This window comes from Taeniopygia guttata, chromosome 23, assembly GCF_048771995.1.
Source record: "Taeniopygia guttata chromosome 23, bTaeGut7.mat, whole genome shotgun sequence".
Taxonomy (NCBI): Eukaryota; Metazoa; Chordata; class Aves; order Passeriformes; family Estrildidae; genus Taeniopygia; species Taeniopygia guttata.
In genome coordinates, this window is record NC_133048.1 from 4,366,874 (window position 1) to 4,386,789 (window position 19,916).

Genomic DNA, 19,916 nt, shown 5'->3' on the forward strand with positions numbered 1-19,916 from the left:
TAGCCTGTGACTATCAGGATATTGCAGTTTCTCAGGAGTGTGCAGGAGTCAGGGCTTGGGAACAATACAGCACCTGCCATTAGGCTGGATTACGAACAAGGAGCAAAGAGTTTGATTGATTTGTACAGGCCTGGATGGGTTGTTCAGTTGTGCTAATTAGTAGTGAAGTGCAAAGATGACTGTCAGGACCTTGACTTGGGAGGCTTCTCACATTCTGGCATGTGCCAGAGCTGTCAGTCCAGGACAAGCATTCCTGGGTGCAGCAGCAGCTCACAGGCAAGGTTTCCATCGTGAGCAGCTGACAGTCAGTGCTGCTGGCTGTCACACACAGCTGTGCACGTAAGATGGGCTCCAGATACAGATGTGCACATGGCTGAGGTGTGTCCTGAGAGTGGTGTGCTCAGAACCACCACATTGCACAGCCCAGCTCCACCTCAGCTGAAAATCCCTGCATAAACCTGGCTGTCCTCTCTCTTTACAGCACAACATGCCATTCTGGAGGATCACAAATCACGCCGACCTCGTGTCCCTTCACCAAGCCCTTGAGCTGGACTTCCTGTAAGAAGTTGGAGCAAAGATGTGACTGCAGCTCCCGCCAGCCCTCTCCATTACTGGGGGCACAGAAATCTCACATGTCTGGGGACTCCCCTTTCAGCTTGATGAAGAAAACATACCTAATGCAAACTGTACAATGGAATATGACAGCAGGTCGTTCCTTGGGAGCACAGGCCCTGCCAAGTCCAGAGGTGTGCTGTGAAGAAGCCCTAGACTCAGCAGAGCTAGAGCTTGTCTGCAGAAGGGACTTACAGAGCCAGCTGAATGCCTCTGGCAGGTGCCTCCAGAGGGAGAGGCCATAAAAGAGCAGATTTATGTGTAAGAGCCTTCTTCTTTCTATTCAGCTTAGTTGTAGAACCCAAGTAAATACAAAAATTTATTTTTATAGGAAAACGCTGATGGCAGAGCTTAAACCTCCCTTGTTTTGCAAAGCCGAAGAGCTGTGTTTTTTTTCATAGGAAATATTAATGAAAATGTCAAAAATACCTCTGTTGCTGTAAAATGTGTCCTCCTTCCCTGGGTGTTCAAAACAGTTAATTTATTACAATGTCCTTATGTTATTTCCTCAGTGTGGGATTACTGGAAAATATAAAGGTTAAGGGAATGTTTCTGGGATATGTGGTTCCTTGTTGAGGCAATTATTGGTGTTCTGAGTTGATCCTAGTTGCTTCTAGTCAATGTGTGCAGAAGCCCTTTTAGCCAGCAGGAGATCACTGGATTCCAGCTTTGGTGTGGACTGTAGATCCCACAGATTTTCCCTGCAAAGGAAAATGAAATTGCCTGTGAACATCAGGTACAGCAGACTGGTGCAGACTGCTCAGATGTGAACTGAGTCCTCACCTGAACTAGGAATAATCTAATTCCTAAATCCTCATGAATGTTGCAGAGAAGGCTCTGGCTATGGTATAACCTTCACCTCTGTGTTCCTGACCCTATTTGTAAGTTCCTTTTAGTAGAATCAGATTCAACTTTCTTATATTCTTTGCATTAGCCTAACTACATAGTGACAAACAAATGCCTTGTTAAGAGGGACTTCATTTTCTAAGACACTGTGACTTGGCAGCATGGAGCACTTGGGAGGGATGGTGATGCTGATTTTTCTGCAACTGTCTCAGAGCAGAGGCTGGAGTCAGTGCCCTGCAGCTCCCCTGCACAGGGGCTGGCACAGGGGCTGGTCCTGTGCCAGCTCAGGCTGTGTTTGGTGGTCTCCCCCATGTACCCTGCTGGCACCAGATCAGCAGGTGCCCTGAGGACAGGTGTGTGCTGTGCCCTAGAACCTGCTGCTCCTGCAGAGCCAGACCTGTGGCTGCACCCAGACCCCTCCAGATCGTGGTCCTCAGCCCCACATCAGCCATGGGAGACTGGGCTGAAAGTCTGTCACTGCAGGGAGGAAGGACACTGACCCATTTGCTGTGCCCATATGGGCAGGGATGTGTTTGCTGCATTCCTTTCATGGCTTTAATTACTGAGGGTTAATTTCCATCAGTGCAGGGGGAGCTGCTGGGCCAGCTTTGCACAGGCTCTGCTGTGCCCTGGGGGATCTGTTCCTGGGCCAGCTCCAGAGACCGTGGGCAGAAGGTGCCTAGAGCCAGGGGTGGATACCTCGTGCTCAGGGACTGGACCTGGGAGGTCTATTTCATGTACCAGCTCCAGTTTCCCTTTGGATTTGATTGTTTTGGAGTTTTTTTTAAGATTAATTAAATTGGAATCAAAGGTGATTCTCCTTCTCCAGGGTGGTCACTGGAGTCAGGAGTACTCTGCTTTCTGTTCAGCTCCTTGCCAGGTGTTAGCCTTGTGCTCTGATGCCAGGTGGGTACTGGGGCTGTGCATTTCCCCAGGAGCTCTGCAGCAGGAACATGCTGGGTGGGAGCTGCTCATCCCATGAGGAAAATCTGAGTCTGCTGTGGGTGTCACTGGGCAGCTCAGCAGAGGGAAAGGGAGCAGCAGGGCAAGCAGGCTGTGCTGGGAGTGCTCAGCAGTGGATTTGGAAGGGGGAGCAGGACCCAGGGATGTTCTCTGTCTACACCAAATGGACAGCCAAGGTGTGTTCACCTGTTCAAGGCAGCTGAGGCAGCTCCAGCTCCCTTACTGCTGGGTCCATAGAGTCCAGTTCCTCTGGGGTCCCTGTGAAGTGCCAGAGCTGTGGTGAGGAGCAGCCTCATTGCTCCAGGGTTGGAAATGTCACGGGAGGGGGACTCAGCTGTAGTCACAGGAGAGTCTGTGCTGATGCTGAACCTCCCTCAGCCCATCCAAAGGTCTCCTGCGAGCAGGCTGGGGAGCTGTCCCAGCCTGTGCAGCAGCCTGTTGGGAGCCTATCTCGTACTCCAGCTGGCTGAAATTGGGATTAAAACCTGTGCCTTAACCTCGCACCACCAGCACGGCCGAGCAGCCCAAGTGCTTCGCTCCCGTGGGAAGCAGCTGAGCAGAGCCGTGCTGGAGAGGGGCTGGGTTTGCCCAGGCACTGGCAGCAGGTGCTGGACCTGCAGGCCTGGACCTGAGCTGCCTGGCAGCTGGCTGTGCTTTGTGTTTGTTTACTTCAAATGTTTTAAGGAAATTTTAAGATGTTGGTAAAATTTTAGCTGAGTGTGGAACTCGCAGCCACTGACATTTCATACTGGTATTTATATGATGTTTCCTTGAATGTATGTAAAGTACTTTTGTAACAGGAGGTTGATGGTACATTTCTGTGTTTGTTAATAAAGGGGTGACCTGGCTATTTTATTTTTTCCTCTACTGGCTGAATTTAAGCCTTTTCCTGTCTCTTTTGAGGCAAGAACAGCATCTCTATCCAAGCATTGATTTTCTCCTGTCTCTGTCACCAGTTCAGCTACAGTCAGGTCAGGGGTAATGGGAGAGCAAACCTGAACACCTGAAGGACAGTCAGCCTGCAGGCCTAGAGCACCTGAGCTCACCTGGGTGTTGCTGGCTTCCCCTTCAGCTTCAACACAGCCAGAGAGGCTTTAAAAACCACCTGATCCACTAATACTTGTTGCCTCCAAGAGCCCTTGGGGAGATGTCTGTGCTGGCACTGGTGGGGAGCAGCAGGACCCCTGGAGCCCACAGCACCTCTTTTGCCCTGCTATGAGGGGTGATCTCAGGTGCTGCTGCCTGTGGGGCCTTTGCCTGTTCATGGTCTGTAGTGAGAACTGTCCTGTGAACTGGAAAAAAATAATAAAGTCTTTATTTTCTATAGTCAGTGCTTCAGCCTGTTCTCTGCCCCCCAGTCAATCCCTGCCCCTGTGACAGCCCGAGCCAGGCTTGGCAGCACCAGGAGCACTCAGGGTGCCACAGGTCACAGTGCAGCCACCAGAGCCACCTGCGGAGCCAGTGGGGCAGGCACCTCCTCCTGGGCCCTGCCGAGGTGCCCGGGGGAGGCACATGGTGCTTCCTGCACAAAACGTTCCCTTCCCATTTGCTTTTGCACAGGGCAACTCCCCTCTCCCACCCTGTGCTGCTGGCCTAGGGCAGGGCTGAGCTTCACACAGGAGCAGCTGTGAAACAGCATTTCAGCTGCTCCTCCAGCTGCGTCCAAAAGCCTTCCCTGGTATGGAAGTTTCCTCCTGGGATGGGCTGCTGGGAGGGAAGTGATGGAGAGGGGAAGGAGCCAAAGGTCAGTGCTGTGGGCAGCCCAGATGTGCCACAGCAAAGGGCAGGGGCTGCTCTGGAGCCTGCCTGGGTTTGGGCACTGAGCTGGGTGGAGGCAGCTCCACCTGGGGAGTGGTGGGAGCTGGCACAGCACTGACCCCACTGCTGACCACACCAGCAGCCACCAATGGCTGAGAAATGCTGTGGTCATGGCCTTGGGAGCGCTGCCCAGGCTGTGGTGCTGGGAATGGTAGCCAAGGGAGCATGAGGTGTCCAATAATAAGCTGGAAGCCCTGAGCCACCCTGCAGCCACTCCTCCCAGCACAGGCCTCCTTCCTCAGCCCTCTCGGAGCACAGTGATAACAGGTGAGCTTTGACCTTAACACCAAAACTAACACAAGGAGGAAAATCCTGCCTGGAAACAGGAAGGTCTGATAGCCACAACCATGGAGGAAACAAGTCCTCCCTGCCCCACCACCCATATCCCAGCACAGCAATGGCAGCAGCAGGCACAGGAGAGGCACAGAGAAAATAAACCAGTGCTCTTGTTTTCATTTTTCTTTTTTGAAAAAGCTAGTAATAAATAACAAGAAAAGTTGACACAGCAGTGCAGCCATACGCCACAATGTGCTGGGCTCACCACAAGCCCTGTGGCTTTCCTTGAGGGTACAGCCACGGGAGCCATGCTGAGTGCCATGGGACTCATCGAGTGTTTCCACATCACCCCTGGTTCCTGCCAGCTCCCTCCAGCTGTCCAAAACAACAGCCTAGGGGGCACAACCAGGGGCACACCAACAAGCCCACCTCCCCCTCGTGTCCCTTTAGAGGAGCTGCCCTCAGACAGCAGACTCCACAGCAGCAGCCCCATTCAGGATGTGCCGCTGTTCCAGCTGGGACCAGGAGAAATGGATCTGGGACAGCCGCTGCATCCGCCTGTTGACAAGGTCTGGTTGCAAAAACGAGCGGAACTCCACCCCATCACTCCCTCCATTGGCATCCACCTCGTCGTATCTGCCCTCCTGCTGCACCTGCACATTGGGGTGCAGCCACTTGTAGTAGGTGACCCTCAGCCCCAGCCCCAGCAGGTAGCAGGGCAGGGCTGCAGAGACCACGGGGAGGAGGTAGGAGTGCTCCTCAGAGGGAGCCCGGCCCCAGAGCCAGGCGAGGGCCAGCAGCGTGCTGTCCACCAGGATGAAGCCGTGGTAGATGATGCTGCGGTACAGCGTCCTCCCCTGCGCCACATTGAACCAGCTGAAGTAGAGGATCACAGCCACCATGGCCCGGTAAAGCTGCTCGGGGCCAGCGGATTCCATCAAGTCCGTGCCCTGCAGGCTGACCCAGAGGAACATGGCCAGCCACACCAGTATGAAGTGGACTGCCACACCGTAGGGCCAGAGCAGGGCGAAGAGCGCGACCGCCAGGATGCGGGGGCAGATGAGGAAGAGGTTCCAGAGGAAGTAGACGACGGAAGAGGCCTGGCTCAGCTCGTACTTGTCCTGCAGGAAGGAGCGCAGGCACTGGTGGTAGTCCAACAGAGACCAGGACACGCACAGGAATGCGGTGCCCATCCCCAGGCCTGCAAAACACAGAGGTGAAAATGCTGAGGGGGGATCAAAGGGTGGCCCAGCCTGGCTCAAACCTCTCCCTGCCCGCCACTGCTAAGATGAGTTCCCCCCAGCTGACAAAGGAGCTCTGTCAGGATCAGACCATCAGCACCTGCATATCCCCTGGCCTTCTGCCTTCCCTGAGGACAAGGAGGCTGTGCTTGGCCTTGCTCAGAAGATGAGGAAGCAATGCTAGGACTGAACAGCTCTGCAGAGCCCATCTCCCAGGCATGGAAGCCCTCAGCCTGTCGCTGTCGAGGCAGGACGGGAATGAGAAGACTCACTCAGAAGGCTGCTGAGAGTAAAACTCCGATTTATTCAAAATACATCGCTCTTTTACACAGAGCTTTGCAAAGACCAAATCCATTGGTTCTGAAGTGAAAACAACCCAAGCATTGGTTCAGAGAGCTTGACGCACAGTGATAGAACTTAACTATAAACAATGTGAAAACAAGAGAGATAAAGAATTATTTACATTCTTTCCCAGCTCTTTCCCAGGCTTTTTGCTTGGCTAGAAACTCTCAAGTTTCTTTCTTTGACTGAATCTGAGTCCCACATCAGCCCACACAGGCAGGTGAGTGCTGGCTCCCACGTTGCTGGGCTCCCCATTCCTCTGCAGTGACACCTGCTCCCCACCCCGGCAAGGGCACCACAACCCCTGCTCAGCGGCCTGTGCTTCACCCATACCATCATCAGCACCTCCCTCATCCCCAGAAGATGCCTCATTTCTCATCTGACCCTCAGCCTCCCCTGGGGTATAGAAAAGAATGACCACAATGGTCCCACAGCTTCAACCCCCCCACCCCAGGCCCAGCACGGTCCATTGGGGCATGTGAGTACAGGACAGGAGTCCATCCTATAGCATGACATGTCAAAGGAAGGAGTGATATGGGAGCAGAATGACACTGCAAGTGTCTTGCTGGGTCCTGGACAGCCTCTCTGATCTGCCCCACCCAAGCCCTCTCTGACCCCATGCCTGCCCCCCTGCATCCCCCTCCCTTGGCCCCAGACCCCTCACCCTGGGAGAGCTCAGCCTTGTTTGTCCGCAGGATAATGTAGAGGAGCAGTGTGAGCTGCGGGGTGTTCTCCAGGAAGGTCTCGAAGAGACGCAGCATGCTGATGTCGTGGGAGAGGAAGGCCATGTGTCTCTGCTCATCCTCCTCCTCAGCCTTCGCCCAGCACACCCTCCAGCCCACCTTCAGGGCATAGAGGCACCTGTGTGGGGAACAGGCTGTGGTGAGGGGCCATGCAAGGCACACGCTTGGTCCCCACACTGTCCTGGCAGCTCAGTGAACTCCTGACAGGACAGCAAACCCCACTGATTTGTGCCCAAACCTCTCCTTCCCCCTGCCCAAACCACACACCACAGCAGCCACGCGATGTCCGCCATGGGTGAAGTGCAAGTGTAAAAACTGAGCATTGACCTCAGCTGAGCATCGATCCCAACTGAGCACCGATCTCAGCGGACCTGCCTGGATTATTCCCTTTCCCCGGTTCGGCCTCGCTGCTCCCCTCAGCTGCCGGGAGCGCCGAGGCCGTGACGAGGTTTCGGGGCGCTGTTCCGTTTGTTCAGAGGGCAGCGGCAACAGCACCGGGAGACAGAGCAGAGCCCGAGGGAAACTTCCCTCGCTCCCACCGGCATTCTTCATCCCGCTCCGGCCCGGGCCGGGCTCTGCGGGGACCTCCCGACCGAGGCACCGCTCACCGCCATCCCCGGCTGCAGGGGGCCGAGACACTGCTGCCGAGGGTCGGGCACCCGGGGGGAGGCTGGGGGCACCCAGGGGCGGTGGGGCAGGACAGGGGTGCACCCTCGGGCACCCGGGGAGAGGCTGGGGCGGAGCGGGGCCCGGGGGATGCCGGGGACGCGCGGGGAACTCGGTGCGGGGCTGGCGTACCTGAAGAAGAAGCCGAGCTGTAGGAGGTGGAGGGCGGCGAGCAGCAGCACGGGCACGGCGGGGCGCAGGGCGGGCGGGTCGGAGCGCAGCCACAGCCAGCTGCAGGCCTGGGCGGCGGCGGAGGCGGCGGCGAGCACCGACAGCGACAGCGCGGCCCAGCCGGGGTGGCCGCGCCGCGCGTACTCCGCCGCCACCCAGCCGTCCATGCACAGGTCCAGCGTGGCCGCCGCCGTCCCCGCCGCCGCCAGCGCCAACTGCAGCGGCCCGAACCGCGGCGGGGCTGATCGCGGAGACATCGGAGCCCCACGGCCGGGCCCGGAACCGGCGGCGGCGGCGGCTCCGGCACTAACCGGACCCACTCCCGGACAGGGCCCGCCCCAGGGCCGTGTGCCCGCCCCCGGGGCCGTGTGTGTGCCCGCCCCGGGACCGTGTGTGTGCCCGCCCCGAGGCCGTGTGCCCGCCCCGCCCCGGCAGCCCCGGCCCCGCTCCCGCCGCCCTGGGCCCGGCCCCGCACCCGCAGCCCCCAGCGGGGCAGGGCCGCCCCGGCCCCTTCCCGGGAAGCAGCACCGCCCCGGCCCGCTCCTCCCGGCCGCAGCCCCGCACGTCCCCCGCAGCGGTTCTGCAGCACCCCAAGCCCTGCAGCCCCGGACTCGCGTGTCCCTCCCCAGCCCTGCCCACGCCGTCCCGACCCGCCCGGCCCGAGCGCGGTGGAGGTGCCCGGGCGCTCGGAAGGTGCAGGGCTGCTCGGACACTGCCCTTGTGGCTGCTCCCCCAGCCCGCCCGGTTCCCGGCACCTTCGCTCGCTCTGGCCCCGCCACAGTGGGTCAGGGCGGGCTGGGACACCGGCGCTGTGCTCCGGGGGCAGCCAGGCTGAAGCATCAGTCCTGCCTTTTTCTTCACCTCAATCCACCACCACTATCAACCTATATCCTAATTGTTTTTCTGTTAAGCTTAAAAAATGGTTTAAAGAATAAAATCTTGTTACACGTGGTGTAATTCATTTCAGCTTCAGCTAAAAGCACAGCATGCATGTCTTATGAAACAGGATAGCATGTTCTGAGCTGGAGCAGACCCACAGAGATCCCCGAGTCCAACTCCTGGCCTGAGTGTGCTGTCCAAACAATTATTGAGCTCTGGCAGCCTTGGGGCCATGACCCCTTCCCTGGGGAGTCTGTTTTGGTGGCAGAAATGGTTCTGGCCCTATCTGGAACACTGATACACGTTTTCTTCAGCAGTACAATTATTTAATTTCTTACTGGCCAGACATTCACTTCAGTTTGAACCTCCAAACTAAAAAGCTAAGGAAAAACTAATAGGTGAACTGAAAGTATGAGCTATGCTTTTATCCCCAGGTTTTGTCAAGCAGTTTTCTTCAAGGCAGACAGGCCTCTAGAGTCAAATGTGATGCAAGGTGCCTCAAGTTAACATTTTATTGGAAAAGTTCAAAAGCTCTAGTTAACAAGATCAGCTGTAGTACAAATATAGATTTAAGTGCACAAACTAAACAATAAAAACATCTTCTCATGATTGCTGTGCATTAGTGGAAGATTACTCTTAGCTATCCACTTTGTGAAGAAAATGGAACAGAAGCTGAGTTAGGAGAAACAGCTCTAAAAATAAAGGACAAATGATAATGAGGCTCTTTTTTCTAACAGGCACTCTCTAAGGAGCCAAAACAAAGTGAAAGCTCTCAGGCTTTGAGGAGTTCAGTTTTCCCATGTCTGTTCATGCTTTCAGTCACATGGTCACAGCATAGAATCAGGTCCAATTACAGAATCACACGTTCTGCTCATCCTTGAATTCCAAGGAGCTGGCATTCAGTGAATAACCAAGACTTCCCACAAAGAGCAAACGTCACCCTCCATGTAACAGAGCTCAGCAAGGTATCTTGAAACATGGACAAACATTTGCTTGGAACTAAAATCAGACGGAAGGAACTTTACTCGGCATCTGTCGACTTATAGTGATCATCATCCACCGTGGAGTAGATGTGTCCCTCGCTGCTGAGGAATTCCACAGCTTGCCTTGAAGAAAAACCCCACAGCTGGTAACTACTTAGCAATTAGTTACCAAAGGGAGGTAAGTCACCACCTTTCTGCCAAGTGATTCCTATTTACAGACCCCATCCCCACAGCTCCCTCTGGGCAGCTGCCAAGGGAAGCTCTTGGTGTCTCTGTGCTGTGGGTGGTGTGACAGGAAATTTCTCCAAAGCTATGGCAGTGTGCTCCCCCTGAAGCTCAGGCTCTGCTTGAGTCACCACTCTGCACTTCACAGGTAGCACCCACCACTCTTCCAGAGGGGACAGATCATACATGTCACCCTTGGCCCAAGAATGACACAAGAACAGATGAGGACACCGTGTGAAAAGGAATAAAAGGTGGCCTTAATGAAAGGGAAACTTTGGCGTAAATAGACCCACATAACACATTCTATTTGACTGGCTAATTAATAAAAACATCTTTCTCGCACACCACCCTTGAGAGGAACAGAAAAGCAAGGTGGAAAAACACTACCTGAATATTGTTTAGACCAACAGGTTATCACATTCCTACAGCTCCCTAAAAACTCTCACAAGCCACTGTGAGAAACTATTGCCATTTCTCTCTCCCTGACCAGGCTGACATCCACACATACAAAGGTCATGGAAGCTAATGACTACTTTTTTAAGTCTCAAAAAGATGTTGTAAGAGACAGTGAAGTAGAATAGAAGAGACTATTCCTAGATTTTTATCAGAGAGCAGGGTAGTCTTTGAACAGGAGAAATGCTACCGAGGCACTGCAGTATGTTGCCACTGAACTGATAAACAGCTTGTTTTGAAAACAAGGAGCAAAGCAACTGGCAACAGTTCATTCAGGGCAGTGAATCTTTCAAAAGCTCTGGCTCCTGTGCTGCTGGGACCACCTGAATTACCCACCCTGATTCACAGGTGAGTGTCTGGGCTTATCCACTGTTCTCTCTGCCTCTGGAAGGACTGCCTGGATTTCCACAGCATCCTTCATTTCTACACACTTACTTGATCGTTGACATACTCATATTGTGGAGCTGGAGCTTCAAGTCCTGTAGACTCATCCCCTCTGGGACATGGCAGCTCTTGATCAAGTTCAGCACCTGGATGAGCAAGAACCACACTAGATCACACTGGAGGAGCCTCTGCTGCCACTGCTGTGCTCCCAGAAGAGCTGCTGGCACCCACCTGGCTCTGGTGCGCTGTGAGCCCGTTCACTGGCAGGCTGCCACCTCCTCCGTAGCCCCCCATGTCACTTATCCCAGTGGAGGAAAATGACTGTGGCCCTCTTGATGCTGACTGGAATTAGGAGAATAAAAGTGCTGTGGTTACCCAGGCTGCCCAAGCCCGCAGAGTTAAAGACTCACTGTTATTTCTAAGCCAGTAAGTAAAAATAGCTTCTTATGGAAGTGGATTGCAGTCTCATTCCAAGGAAGCCAGGACTCCTGTTACACCTTCAGTGTTGCTCAGCTTTAAGCTTTCCAGCCCCAAAATTAAGGAATTTTCCCAGTGGAAAGTCCCTCTTTGGGAGATCACCAGTCACCCAGGAACAGCCACAATAAAATCAGGGTCTTTGTACGTACCATAAGATTTTTTCTGAGGATCATATGTGCATTGACAATTTCCAGTATGTGTGTGGTGAACTCATTCATATTTTCCAGAGGCATGATCTTAAATGCTACCAAGCTCTTCTTATTCTTTCAGAGGGAAAAAAAAAAAAAAACAAAACAACAAACCAAACACAAAACAAAGAAAACAATTTACAGCACAGCAACATGACGATGCCTAACAGCCAACCCAGCCATTTCCTCCAGGAGGGTGGGACAGCAGCGGGGAGAGAGCTTCTCTATATGCAGCTCATCCAAAATGTTGACTCATATCTTGTGCTGGTTTTGGCTGGAGTACAGTACAGTAGCATGGGCTGGTGTTGGACTTGTGCTGGAAACAGTGTTGGTGACACAGGGATGTTTTAGTCATTACTCACCAACCCTTGCAAAGAGCCAAGGGCTTTCCTGCTTCTCACACAACTCTACCAGTATAAGGCTGGGAGGGGACAAGGAGCTGTGAGGTAAACAGCTGGGACCCCCACTGCCCCACGGGAGAGACCAGCCAGTGTCATGCTCAGTTAAAAAACTGGTGAAAGAAGGAGGAAGATGCACGCCTGCCTGCCCATGGGAAGTGTGGAATGAGTTCCTTATTTTGCTTTGCTTATTAAATTGCTTTTATCTGAACTGATGGGTTTTTTTCACTTTGACCCTTCTGATTCCCCCCATCCCACTGGGAGCAAGCAAGCAGCGGGGGAGAGATGTGATTTTGAAAGACAATGGAGACAGAGTGACTCCTCTTTCTAACCAGCTGGGAATTATCTGCACCTTGCCTAAATGCACATACACTGTTATTTGAATATTTATACCACATGTGCTACATGGAGTGCTACAAGATTCACACACAGGTAACATGCTCTTACCTGGAAGGATCGAAGGTGACCAGCCACTTTAACATAAGTTCCTGGAGGTACTACAACATTCTCACCTCCTGCCTCCTAACAGAGAGGGAAAACCAGGTTTGCTGTTTCCTGTTTCCATTTCTCAACAGTCACACGAAGCAACTTAGCAAGGAAGGCTCATCTCAAGCGAGCACAAACAACGTGCATTCCTATGGCATGCTAAACTTGCTGTAAGGCTGAACATCTGCCTGGTTACCCTCCCAAAACTGTTCAAGTGAACTCAGCTATACTAAACAGGCAGTCATATACACCGCCAGTGATCTCTGCTGCAGCAGGACCTCCCTTTGATTTCAGGGACGTGTTATCCCTAAAATACTTTCCAGAAAAGCCATACCTTCTGGATTCAAAAAGTTCTGTGAGAAGTAGGGAGTTGGTGTGCATCAACGATCCGAGACACTGTATCATTCTACAGCTTTTCCCCACCCACTGCTCTCCAAAGCTGCTAAAGAAGCCCGTTCATAGCAAATCCAAAGCTTACATCAGTATCAACCCACTGCCGGACGTCCATCGGGGCTGCCGTCATGTCGTCCACTTTGTAGAGGATGTTGGTGGGCGCCTTCTCGGCGTGCCGGACGATGCCCACCACGGTGACCTGCGGCGGGGGAAGGGTCGGTCACTCGGGCCGGCCACGGCTGCGCCCCGGCCGCCGCCGCCCCGGCGCCCACCTGCGAGATCTCCACGTCGCAGATCCGGAAGGTCTCGTCCACCTGCTCGGCCGCCAGCAGCTGCGACACGGTGCAGGGCACGATGTTCTGCGAGCGGCTCCGCTGCGAGCGGCGGAGGGGCCGTCAGAGCCGGTCCCGGCCCCGGGCCCGGGCCCGTCCGGCCGCCCCCGCCCGGCCTACCTGCTTCTTCTCCGCCTGGCCTCCGGCGGGCGAGCCGAACCCGCCCGGGGACTGCGTGTAGCCGCCCGGGAGCCCCGCGCCGCCCATGCTGCCGTACCCGCCATCGAAGTTCCCTACGGGGGGAGAGAGAGGGACACGTCACGCGGTGGCGGGGACACGGTCCCTTTCCCAGCGCTGCCGCCATCACGGGAAGCGGGGCTCTCGGAGCGGGGTGTCCCCTGGAGGGTTCCCCGGCCCCGGCCCCGCACCGTGCCCGGCCCCGCACCGTGCCCGCTCCACATGGCTCCGCTCCGGGACCGCCGCCACCCGCCCGCGCGCCGGGCCTCGCGCGCCGCCGCCTGCCCCCCAATCCGGGAGCGCCGCTCTGCCGGCCGGCAGCCAATCGCATCCCTTGGCCTTCCGACTCCGTCCAATAGGAGGAGAGCGCGGGGAAGCCGCCGTCGCCGCCATTTTGAGAGCGGGCGCTGCCCGGCCTGGCACGATGAGGGGCGGGGCCCGCTGAGGGCGGGGTTGTGGTGCCGGCCGGTCCCGGTGAGGGCGGGATTGTGGTGCCGGCCCGTCCCGGTGAGGGCGGGGTTGTGGTGCCGGCCGGTCCCGCTGAGGGCGGGGTTGTGGTGCCGGCCGGTCCCGGTGAGGGCGGGGTTGTGGTGCCGGCCGGTCCCGGTGAGGGCGGGGTTGTGGTGCCGGCCCGTCCCGCTGAGGGCGGGGTTGTGGTGCCGGCCGGTCCCGCTGAGGGCGGGGTTGTGGTGCCGGCCCGTCCCGCTGAGGGCGGGGTTGTGGTGCTGGCCGGTCCTGCTGAGGGCGGGGTTGTCGTGCTGGTCGGTCCCGCTGTGGGCGGGGTTGGGGTACCAGCCGGTCCTGCTGAGGGCGGGGTTGTGGTCCCGGCCGGTCCCGGCGAGGGCGGGGTTGTGGTGCCGGCCGGTCCCGCTGAGGGCGGGGTTGTGGTGCCGGCGGGGCCCCGGTGAGGGCGGGGTTGTGGTGCCGGCCGGTCCCGCTGAGGGCGGGGTTGTGGTGCCGGGCGGTCCTGCTGAGGGCGGGGTTGTGGTGCCGGCCCGTCCCGCTGAGGGCGGGGTTGTCGTCCCCGGCCCGGTCGGTCGTTGCGGCGGCGTCTGCCATGCAGCTCACGCGTGAGCTCCTGTTACTGCCATTGCTGTACCTACTGGCCCTGGCGCTGCCCGGTGCGGTCGGCGGCTCCGGGAGGTTCTGGCACCTCACGGACCTGCACTGGGACCCCGGGTACGAGGCGGCGGCGGCGGCGGGACGGCCGTGCCCCTCGGGCGGCGGTCGGGCCGGGCCCGCCGGGCCGTGGGGCAGCTACCTGTGCGATTCGCCCCGGAGGCTGCTCCGCTCGGCCGCCCGCGCCATGCGGCACCGCCTGGCCGCGCCGGACTTCGTGCTCTGGACCGGGTGAGAGGGGCCGGGCCCGCCGGAGGGACACCGGGGCTGGGCGGGAGAAGCGCGGTGCAGCCCACGCGGAGCTCGTGGTGTGTCGGGGCGCTTTCCGTGGTCCCGGCTTTGAAAAGGAGAGGGGAGAGCGTGCCTCGTAATGCGAAACAAGGGCTTGGCGGAAAGCACAACCCCAGTGAGGGCGCTCGACACTGGCGAGACGCTCGTGGCAGTGAGGTGACGAAAGGATCACAATTGGCTGTCCGTCCTCGGTGCGTCCTGTGAGTGATCCCGCAGTGAGTCTGAGCACCTGGAGTGCCCAGGGGAAGCAGCTGTGGGAGGAGAGCATTGTAAACCAGCTTGCAGCGTTTCTTCTGGCTGCGATGGGAGACCTAAAGGGACAGTTCTGCTTCAGGAGTCAGAAGAACCTCCCCAGTGGAGGATGTTCTCTCCTGGTATGGTTTCCACGGGTGGGTCCCCTGTCCCCTGGGAGGCCTCAATAGCACTTACAGACGGTTAAAGCTTTATTTTGCATGGTGACTGTGTATATATCCTTCTTCTGATAGTGCAGCCTCAGCTTGCTGTAATCTCCAGCAAGGTGAGGCTGCACTATCAGAAGAAGGATATATACACAGTAATCTCCAGTTCCAGTTTTCAGGGCTGTTACCTGTCCCATGTTTTCATTTTCTGTCACTGCAGATGCCTGTTCCTACTTAGAGGTAGTTGTGGTTCTTGTGACCTTATGTTGAGTATTCTTTTTCCCTCAAACAATTTCCCCAGTCCTCTGACATGATTCTGACATGTTCTCTCTCTCCAGTGGGCTTGTGGACCCAGCATCTTCTACAAATGCTGTAAGCATGTTAATGCAAACACAGACATGGAGCAGCCCTAGATTGCTGCCTTACTAGAGTATTTCCTTGTTTCATGGTGATCACAGCTGTGCAAACAGCTCTGCCTCATTATTGCAGATCAAATGCCCTCAGACTGCAAAGTGCTGCCCCTTGCAGTGTTTCCAGGCAGCTTTAGTGCTGCCTAGGCAGAGGGAGCCTCCCCTTCACACCCTTCTGCACAGGAGTTTTAAGGTAAAGTGAATTCTGGAATCACAGAACGGCCTGTGCTGGAAGGGACCCACAGGGATCATGGATTCCAACTCCTGGCCCTGCACAGACACCCCAGCAATCCCACCCTGTGCATCCTTGAGAGTGTTGTCTGAGCACTCCTTGACTCTGGCAAGTTTGCAGTGGGGCTCATTTTTCCTGTGAGCGATTTCTTGAAACTCCCTCAGTGTCTTGGCCAGTCAACATAGCACTGATTCTGCACCTAAAAGCTTAAACTTTCTCTTCTAGGAGGCACAGAGAGGAGTTGGCAAGTTCTGTGCCTTGCTCACTGCTGTAAGTACAGACCCTGTTAGTCCCAGACAGTGACTGTGCTCTCTTTTTCTAGAGATGACACTCCCCATGTCCCCAATGAGGAGCTCGGAGAAGAAAAGGTTCTGCACATAATAGCAAATCTGACTTCTCTGATAAAAGAGACATTTCCAGGTAGGATTTGAGGAGATGAGAAGGAGAGAGGGGCATAGAGACTCATGGGAAGGGTTAACCAGGATGGAGAAATGACAGAAGTGGGACAGGGAACGTCACAGAAGGGCTGTGGTCAGTGGGACTTGTTTGGTGGCCTCAATTCTGCTGAGCCATACAGCATTGATGCACACTCATGTTTCAGGTTAGCTCACTCAGGAGAGAGGAAAGGAAGGGTTTCTGTTGTTAGTAATGAAGGCAAAAAAGGCTGCAGGAAACTCTCAGACATAACCTGTGTCAGCAGGGGGCAAGGAGCGTTACTGCTGGTGACAGCTCAGTCACTTGGCTCTGGGTGGCTTGTCCCAAGGGCAGGTCAGAGTCCTGTGGTGCCCTGGGCAGTGTCACCCGGGGCAGAGGGTGGCTGGCCTTGGCAAAGCTCTGTCCCAAGGCTGGGAGTGCCTCGGAGAGCTTGGAGGAGCTCTGCAGCACTGACCTCCCCTGCCCCTCCTTGGCTCTGTCTCCAGGTACCAAGGTCTACGCAGCGATGGGCAATCATGATTTCCACCCCAAGAATCAGTTTCCTGGGAAGGAGCACAGGATCTACAAACAAACAGCAGAGCTGTGGCGGCCCTGGCTGAGTGATGCCTCCCTTCCTCTCTTCAGAGCAGGTCTGGCACCACTGGCTCGTGTTTAGAACATGCTGGGGATATGAGGAGGGGTAGGAGAATACCATGAACAATTTTCTTTGCTTCTGTGCTCAGAGCAGCAGTATTCATAGAAAATTTGCAGAGGTAGGGTCCAATTTAATGCTGATTTCTGTCTTGGAGCTCTGCTTGCAAGAAGAGAAATCATTTTATACTTTAGTCTCTTCTACCATTATCAAGTTACTGGAAAGAATGCAGAGTGGTGACCTGCAAAGGGAGGAAAAATATCTTTAAAGGTGGCAGCTGGTGCAGGCAATGCTGGGGCTCTCCAGGGCTGCCCAGCTCCTGATGCTGCCCATTGTACCCATTCAGGTCTCCCTTCACTTGGGGAGACACACAGGGAAGAGTCACTCCAAATCCCCATCTTGGCATGGTCAGGGCACCGTCCCAGGCAGTGACCCTGCTGTGGCTGTTGCTAAGGAGAACAGAGAGAGGTGGAAACAATGGGATCTGGGCTCACAGCCACCAACGTGAGCAGATCTCCAGCTCTTCCTCTGTTGGTTGCATTTTTAAGGAGCTTTCTACAGCGAGAAGCTGCCTGGCCCAGGGATGAGGGGACGGATGGTTGTCCTCAACACCAACCTGTACTATGACCAGGATAATGAGACAGCTGGTGAGGAGGATCCTGGGGGACAGTTCCAGTGGCTGGAAGAAACACTGACCAACGCCTCTAGAGCAGATGAAATGGTATTAAAAAGACTGAAAAAACAACCTGGGCTTCTCCCCAGCCTGGAAGCTCTTCCTGCTCTGCTCCCTCTGGGTGCAGCTGCAGCTGGCTGGTGCTCCATGGGTGGTGTGGGCTCTGTGCTCAGGGCAGCTCTTGCTTCTGCAGGTCTACATTCTGGGGCACGTCCCCCCTGGCTTCTTTGAGAAGAAACGGGGCAAGCCCTGGTTCCGGAGGGACTTCAACGAGCGGTACCTGGGCATTGTGCAGAAACACCACAGTGTGATCGCTGCCCAGTTCTTTGGGCACCATCACACCGACAGCTTTCGCATGTTCTACAGCCCCACAGGTACCTGTTCTGGTCACCCAAGCACCTGTGTGACAGCTCTGACAGCTCTCACAATCACTGTCCATCAGAGTTTTTAGTGGCTGTTGGCTAAAAGCAGCTAAGAAGCCAGCAAAAGCATCTGATATGCTTTGGGCAACAAGAGGCAGCAGTGGTTCTCATCTCTACCCCCAGTCTGTAGCTCCTGCCCTCCTTCCTATTCACCCTCAAATATTGTTTCGCCTCAGTGCTTGGCAGCTTCTTGCCTGCTCCCTCTTGAGGGGTTTGGGCATTGCTGAGGGAGCAGTGCTGAATCTCTGTGTGTGTGTTGGGTGCTCTGGGCGAACATCTTTGCTGAGTGTGGTTCCCTAGCCACCCTCACTGCAAGAGCCTTTGCCAGCACTGAAGAGCCCATTCCCTGTGCTCAGTCCCCAGCATGGTTCCACGTGTTAATCTGTGTGTGTGGTGGTACTGGGAGCTGGTGACAAGGGTGCTGTTGGCAGTGCAATCTGCTCCAGGGGCTCACTGGGATGGGGACAGCGTGTGGGACAAGCCATGGTCTCCAGTGACAGTTTGCTTTGCATTTCTGTGAAGGTACTCCAATCAATGTCATGTTCCTGGCCCCTGGAGTGACTCCCTGGAAAACAACATTACCTGGAGTGAGCAATGGAGCCAACAACCCTGCGATTCGGGTGGTCAGCTATGATCAGGATACCCTGCAGGTCTTGGTAGGGGATCCTGTGTGCACCACACTGCAGCTCTGGAACAACTTTAATTCCCCCTCTAGTCAGCAGAGGCCTTTCAGGATTTCTCAGTCCACAGAAGCTGAGTGGCTGTGTGGGAGAGGACTCTGACCCAGGATATTTCAGCCTCATGTCTGGCACAAAGATTTAGTCAAAGTATCAGTGAGTCAAAGCATGGCCCTGGCAGCCAGTGCATCCTGCTAGGATGAGTTCCCCCAGGCAGAGTCAGACAGTTTTTGTGGTGTTCTTTATGTCCTTAGTGAGTTTCATTTGACACTTGCTTTGCTCCCCAGATAATATGGATCACAGAACTATTCTGAGTAATAACAAACTTGTCAGACACCCTTCAAAACCTTTAAACCATCTGAAAAATTATTTGTGTACCTCTACTTGCTAAAATGATGCATTTGGAGTGGATCTGAATTGAGGTGAATTGTAGGGGCAGCATCTCTTGTTTGCCAAGAGGTGGAGGATGGGTGCTTATGCCCTCCTTTGTAGTGGATGAAGCTCTCTATAGTTGCTGTGTTTACATGTTTATAGCATAGAAGTGAATGCTAAACTATTCTGTGCAAGGCTGGGGAGTCAGTGAAGCAGAGAGAAAAAGGGCAAGAAACAAGAGAACAGAAGCTGTGAAAAACTTGATTCTTCAGTTTGTTCACAGCTGGGAAGGAAACTGCTCGGTAACACTCATGTAAGCCCTTGCTTCTGCTGGGCGCTGTTGATAGTAACTGACTCATGTCTGAAGCAGGCCAGGCTCAAAGCTTCTGATGTTTGGAGGTCAAAGTCAAGCAGAGCAAAGCCACGCCTTCACTCCTTAGGAAACGGGCTCCATTTGGGGTGGGTTCTGGAGGGTGTCCCCAGGTGCCCATCTTGGTAGGAAGCCCCGTCAAGGCCAGCTGGGCCCTTGGGGTGGAGGCCAAGCCTGACCCAGTGTGTCACTCCAGAGCCAATCTTGTCCCAGTGTCTCCCCAATTCTGTTTTCTCTCCCTCAGGATATGGTGACTTACTACTTGAACCTTACTCGTGCCAACAAGATGGCCTCAGCAGGGCAGGAAGAGTTCCCAGAGTGGGAAGAAGAGTACAGGCTGACAGAAGCCTTCCAGGTCCCTGATGGCTCTGCACGCTCTATGCAGACGGTGCTGCAGAGGCTCTCCAGGGACCCCCACTACTTGCAGCTGTACTATGAGTTTAACTCTGCCAGGTATGACCTGGAGCCCTGCCAGCAGGAATGCCGTGTGGATCACCTGTGTGCCATCAGGGAAGTCGATTATATAAAGTATGATGAGTGTGTGAAAACCAACAGCTCTGCCTCTGCTGCCAGCAGTGTTTGGCTTTTGGTTTTCTGCATGTTCTTAGGATTTCTCAGTCCTCAGCGAGTGCTGTGATGGCCAACAGCAAGAGAAAAGGAAGGCATGAGATCACACTACACTACATGTGAATTGGTGATTTTGGCATTGAGAACTTTCTTGGAGAACAGGACAAAATTGGCAATGTTTACTAAAAGCTGTGTGATTTGAAATTTCCTAGAGAAGCCTGATGTGTGAAGAGCATTGTTTTTGAAAGCCTTATTGTGCCAAAGTG

General features: G+C 55.0%; 4 protein-coding genes across 14 annotated transcripts in view; 2 read left to right on the forward strand and 2 right to left on the reverse strand.

Annotated features, from left to right (window-relative positions):
• EYA3 (EYA transcriptional coactivator and phosphatase 3) overlaps window positions 1-3,747 on the forward strand; it is a 45,400-nt gene extending 41,653 nt beyond the window's left edge. For all 11 annotated transcript variants that reach the window (XM_030290459.4, XM_030290462.4, XM_030290458.4 and 8 more), the window contains one exon: window positions 482-3,747. In XM_030290459.4, coding sequence (XP_030146319.1) covers window positions 482-562 — 81 coding nt within the window. In that variant the 3' untranslated portion in view covers window positions 563-3,747. The remainder of the gene's footprint in view (window positions 1-481) is intronic.
• Window positions 3,748-4,667: 920 nt separating this feature from the next.
• XKR8 (XK related 8) lies at window positions 4,668-8,036 on the reverse strand. Its single transcript, XM_030290477.4, has 3 exons — window positions 7,640-8,036; window positions 6,763-6,959; window positions 4,668-5,716 (listed from the first exon to the last, which is right to left on the reverse strand). Exons 1-3 carry the CDS (start codon window positions 7,933-7,935, stop codon window positions 4,977-4,979), a joined length of 1,233 nt encoding a protein of 410 aa, XP_030146337.4. The 5' UTR covers window positions 7,936-8,036; the 3' UTR covers window positions 4,668-4,976.
• Window positions 8,037-9,055: 1,019 nt separating this feature from the next.
• On the reverse strand, window positions 9,056-13,599 carry RPA2 (replication protein A2). Its single transcript, XM_030290486.4, has 9 exons — window positions 13,262-13,599; window positions 12,997-13,109; window positions 12,817-12,918; window positions 12,630-12,743; window positions 12,113-12,187; window positions 11,229-11,342; window positions 10,834-10,944; window positions 10,654-10,748; window positions 9,056-9,663 (listed from the first exon to the last, which is right to left on the reverse strand). The coding sequence occupies exons 1-9, from the start codon at window positions 13,275-13,277 to the stop codon at window positions 9,579-9,581; spliced, it is 825 nt and encodes a 274-aa protein (XP_030146346.1). The 5' UTR covers window positions 13,278-13,599; the 3' UTR covers window positions 9,056-9,578.
• Window positions 13,600-14,006: 407 nt separating this feature from the next.
• Window positions 14,007-19,866, forward strand: SMPDL3B (sphingomyelin phosphodiesterase acid like 3B). Its single transcript, XM_002190908.7, has 7 exons — window positions 14,007-14,403; window positions 15,826-15,923; window positions 16,424-16,567; window positions 17,118-17,290; window positions 17,436-17,616; window positions 18,187-18,320; window positions 19,328-19,866. Exons 1-7 carry the CDS (start codon window positions 14,111-14,113, stop codon window positions 19,718-19,720), a joined length of 1,416 nt encoding a protein of 471 aa, XP_002190944.7. The 5' UTR covers window positions 14,007-14,110; the 3' UTR covers window positions 19,721-19,866.
• The last annotated feature ends 50 nt before the right edge of the window (window positions 19,867-19,916 follow it).

What these genes read in the sequence shown, in the direction of transcription:
- SMPDL3B (XM_002190908.7), top strand. Translation starts at nt 14,111, where the DNA reads ATGCAGCTCACGCGTGAGCTCCTGTTACTGCCATTGCTGTACCTACTG. An exon ending in CCTCTAGAGCAGATGAAATG is followed by an intron (nt 17,291 to 17,435) that starts GTATTAAAAAGA and finishes TTGCTTCTGCAG; the next exon opens with GTCTACATTCTGGGGCACGT. An exon ending in CATGTTCTACAGCCCCACAG is followed by an intron (nt 17,617 to 18,186) that starts GTACCTGTTCTG and finishes ATTTCTGTGAAG; the next exon opens with GTACTCCAATCAATGTCATG.
- RPA2 (XM_030290486.4), bottom strand. An exon ending in TCCTCAGAAAAAATCTTATG is followed by an intron (nt 10,945 to 11,228) that starts GTACGTACAAAG and finishes TCCTAATTCCAG; the next exon opens with TCAGCATCAAGAGGGCCACA. An exon ending in TCACAGCGCACCAGAGCCAG is followed by an intron (nt 10,749 to 10,833) that starts GTGGGTGCCAGC and finishes TTGCTCATCCAG; the next exon opens with GTGCTGAACTTGATCAAGAG.
- XKR8 (XM_030290477.4), bottom strand. Translation starts at nt 7,935, where the DNA reads ATGTCTCCGCGATCAGCCCCGCCGCGGTTCGGGCCGCTGCAGTTGGCG. An exon ending in CAGCTCGGCTTCTTCTTCAG is followed by an intron (nt 6,960 to 7,639) that starts GTACGCCAGCCC and finishes TTCCCCACACAG; the next exon opens with GTGCCTCTATGCCCTGAAGG. An exon ending in CAAGGCTGAGCTCTCCCAGG is followed by an intron (nt 5,717 to 6,762) that starts GTGAGGGGTCTG and finishes TGTGTTTTGCAG; the next exon opens with GCCTGGGGATGGGCACCGCA.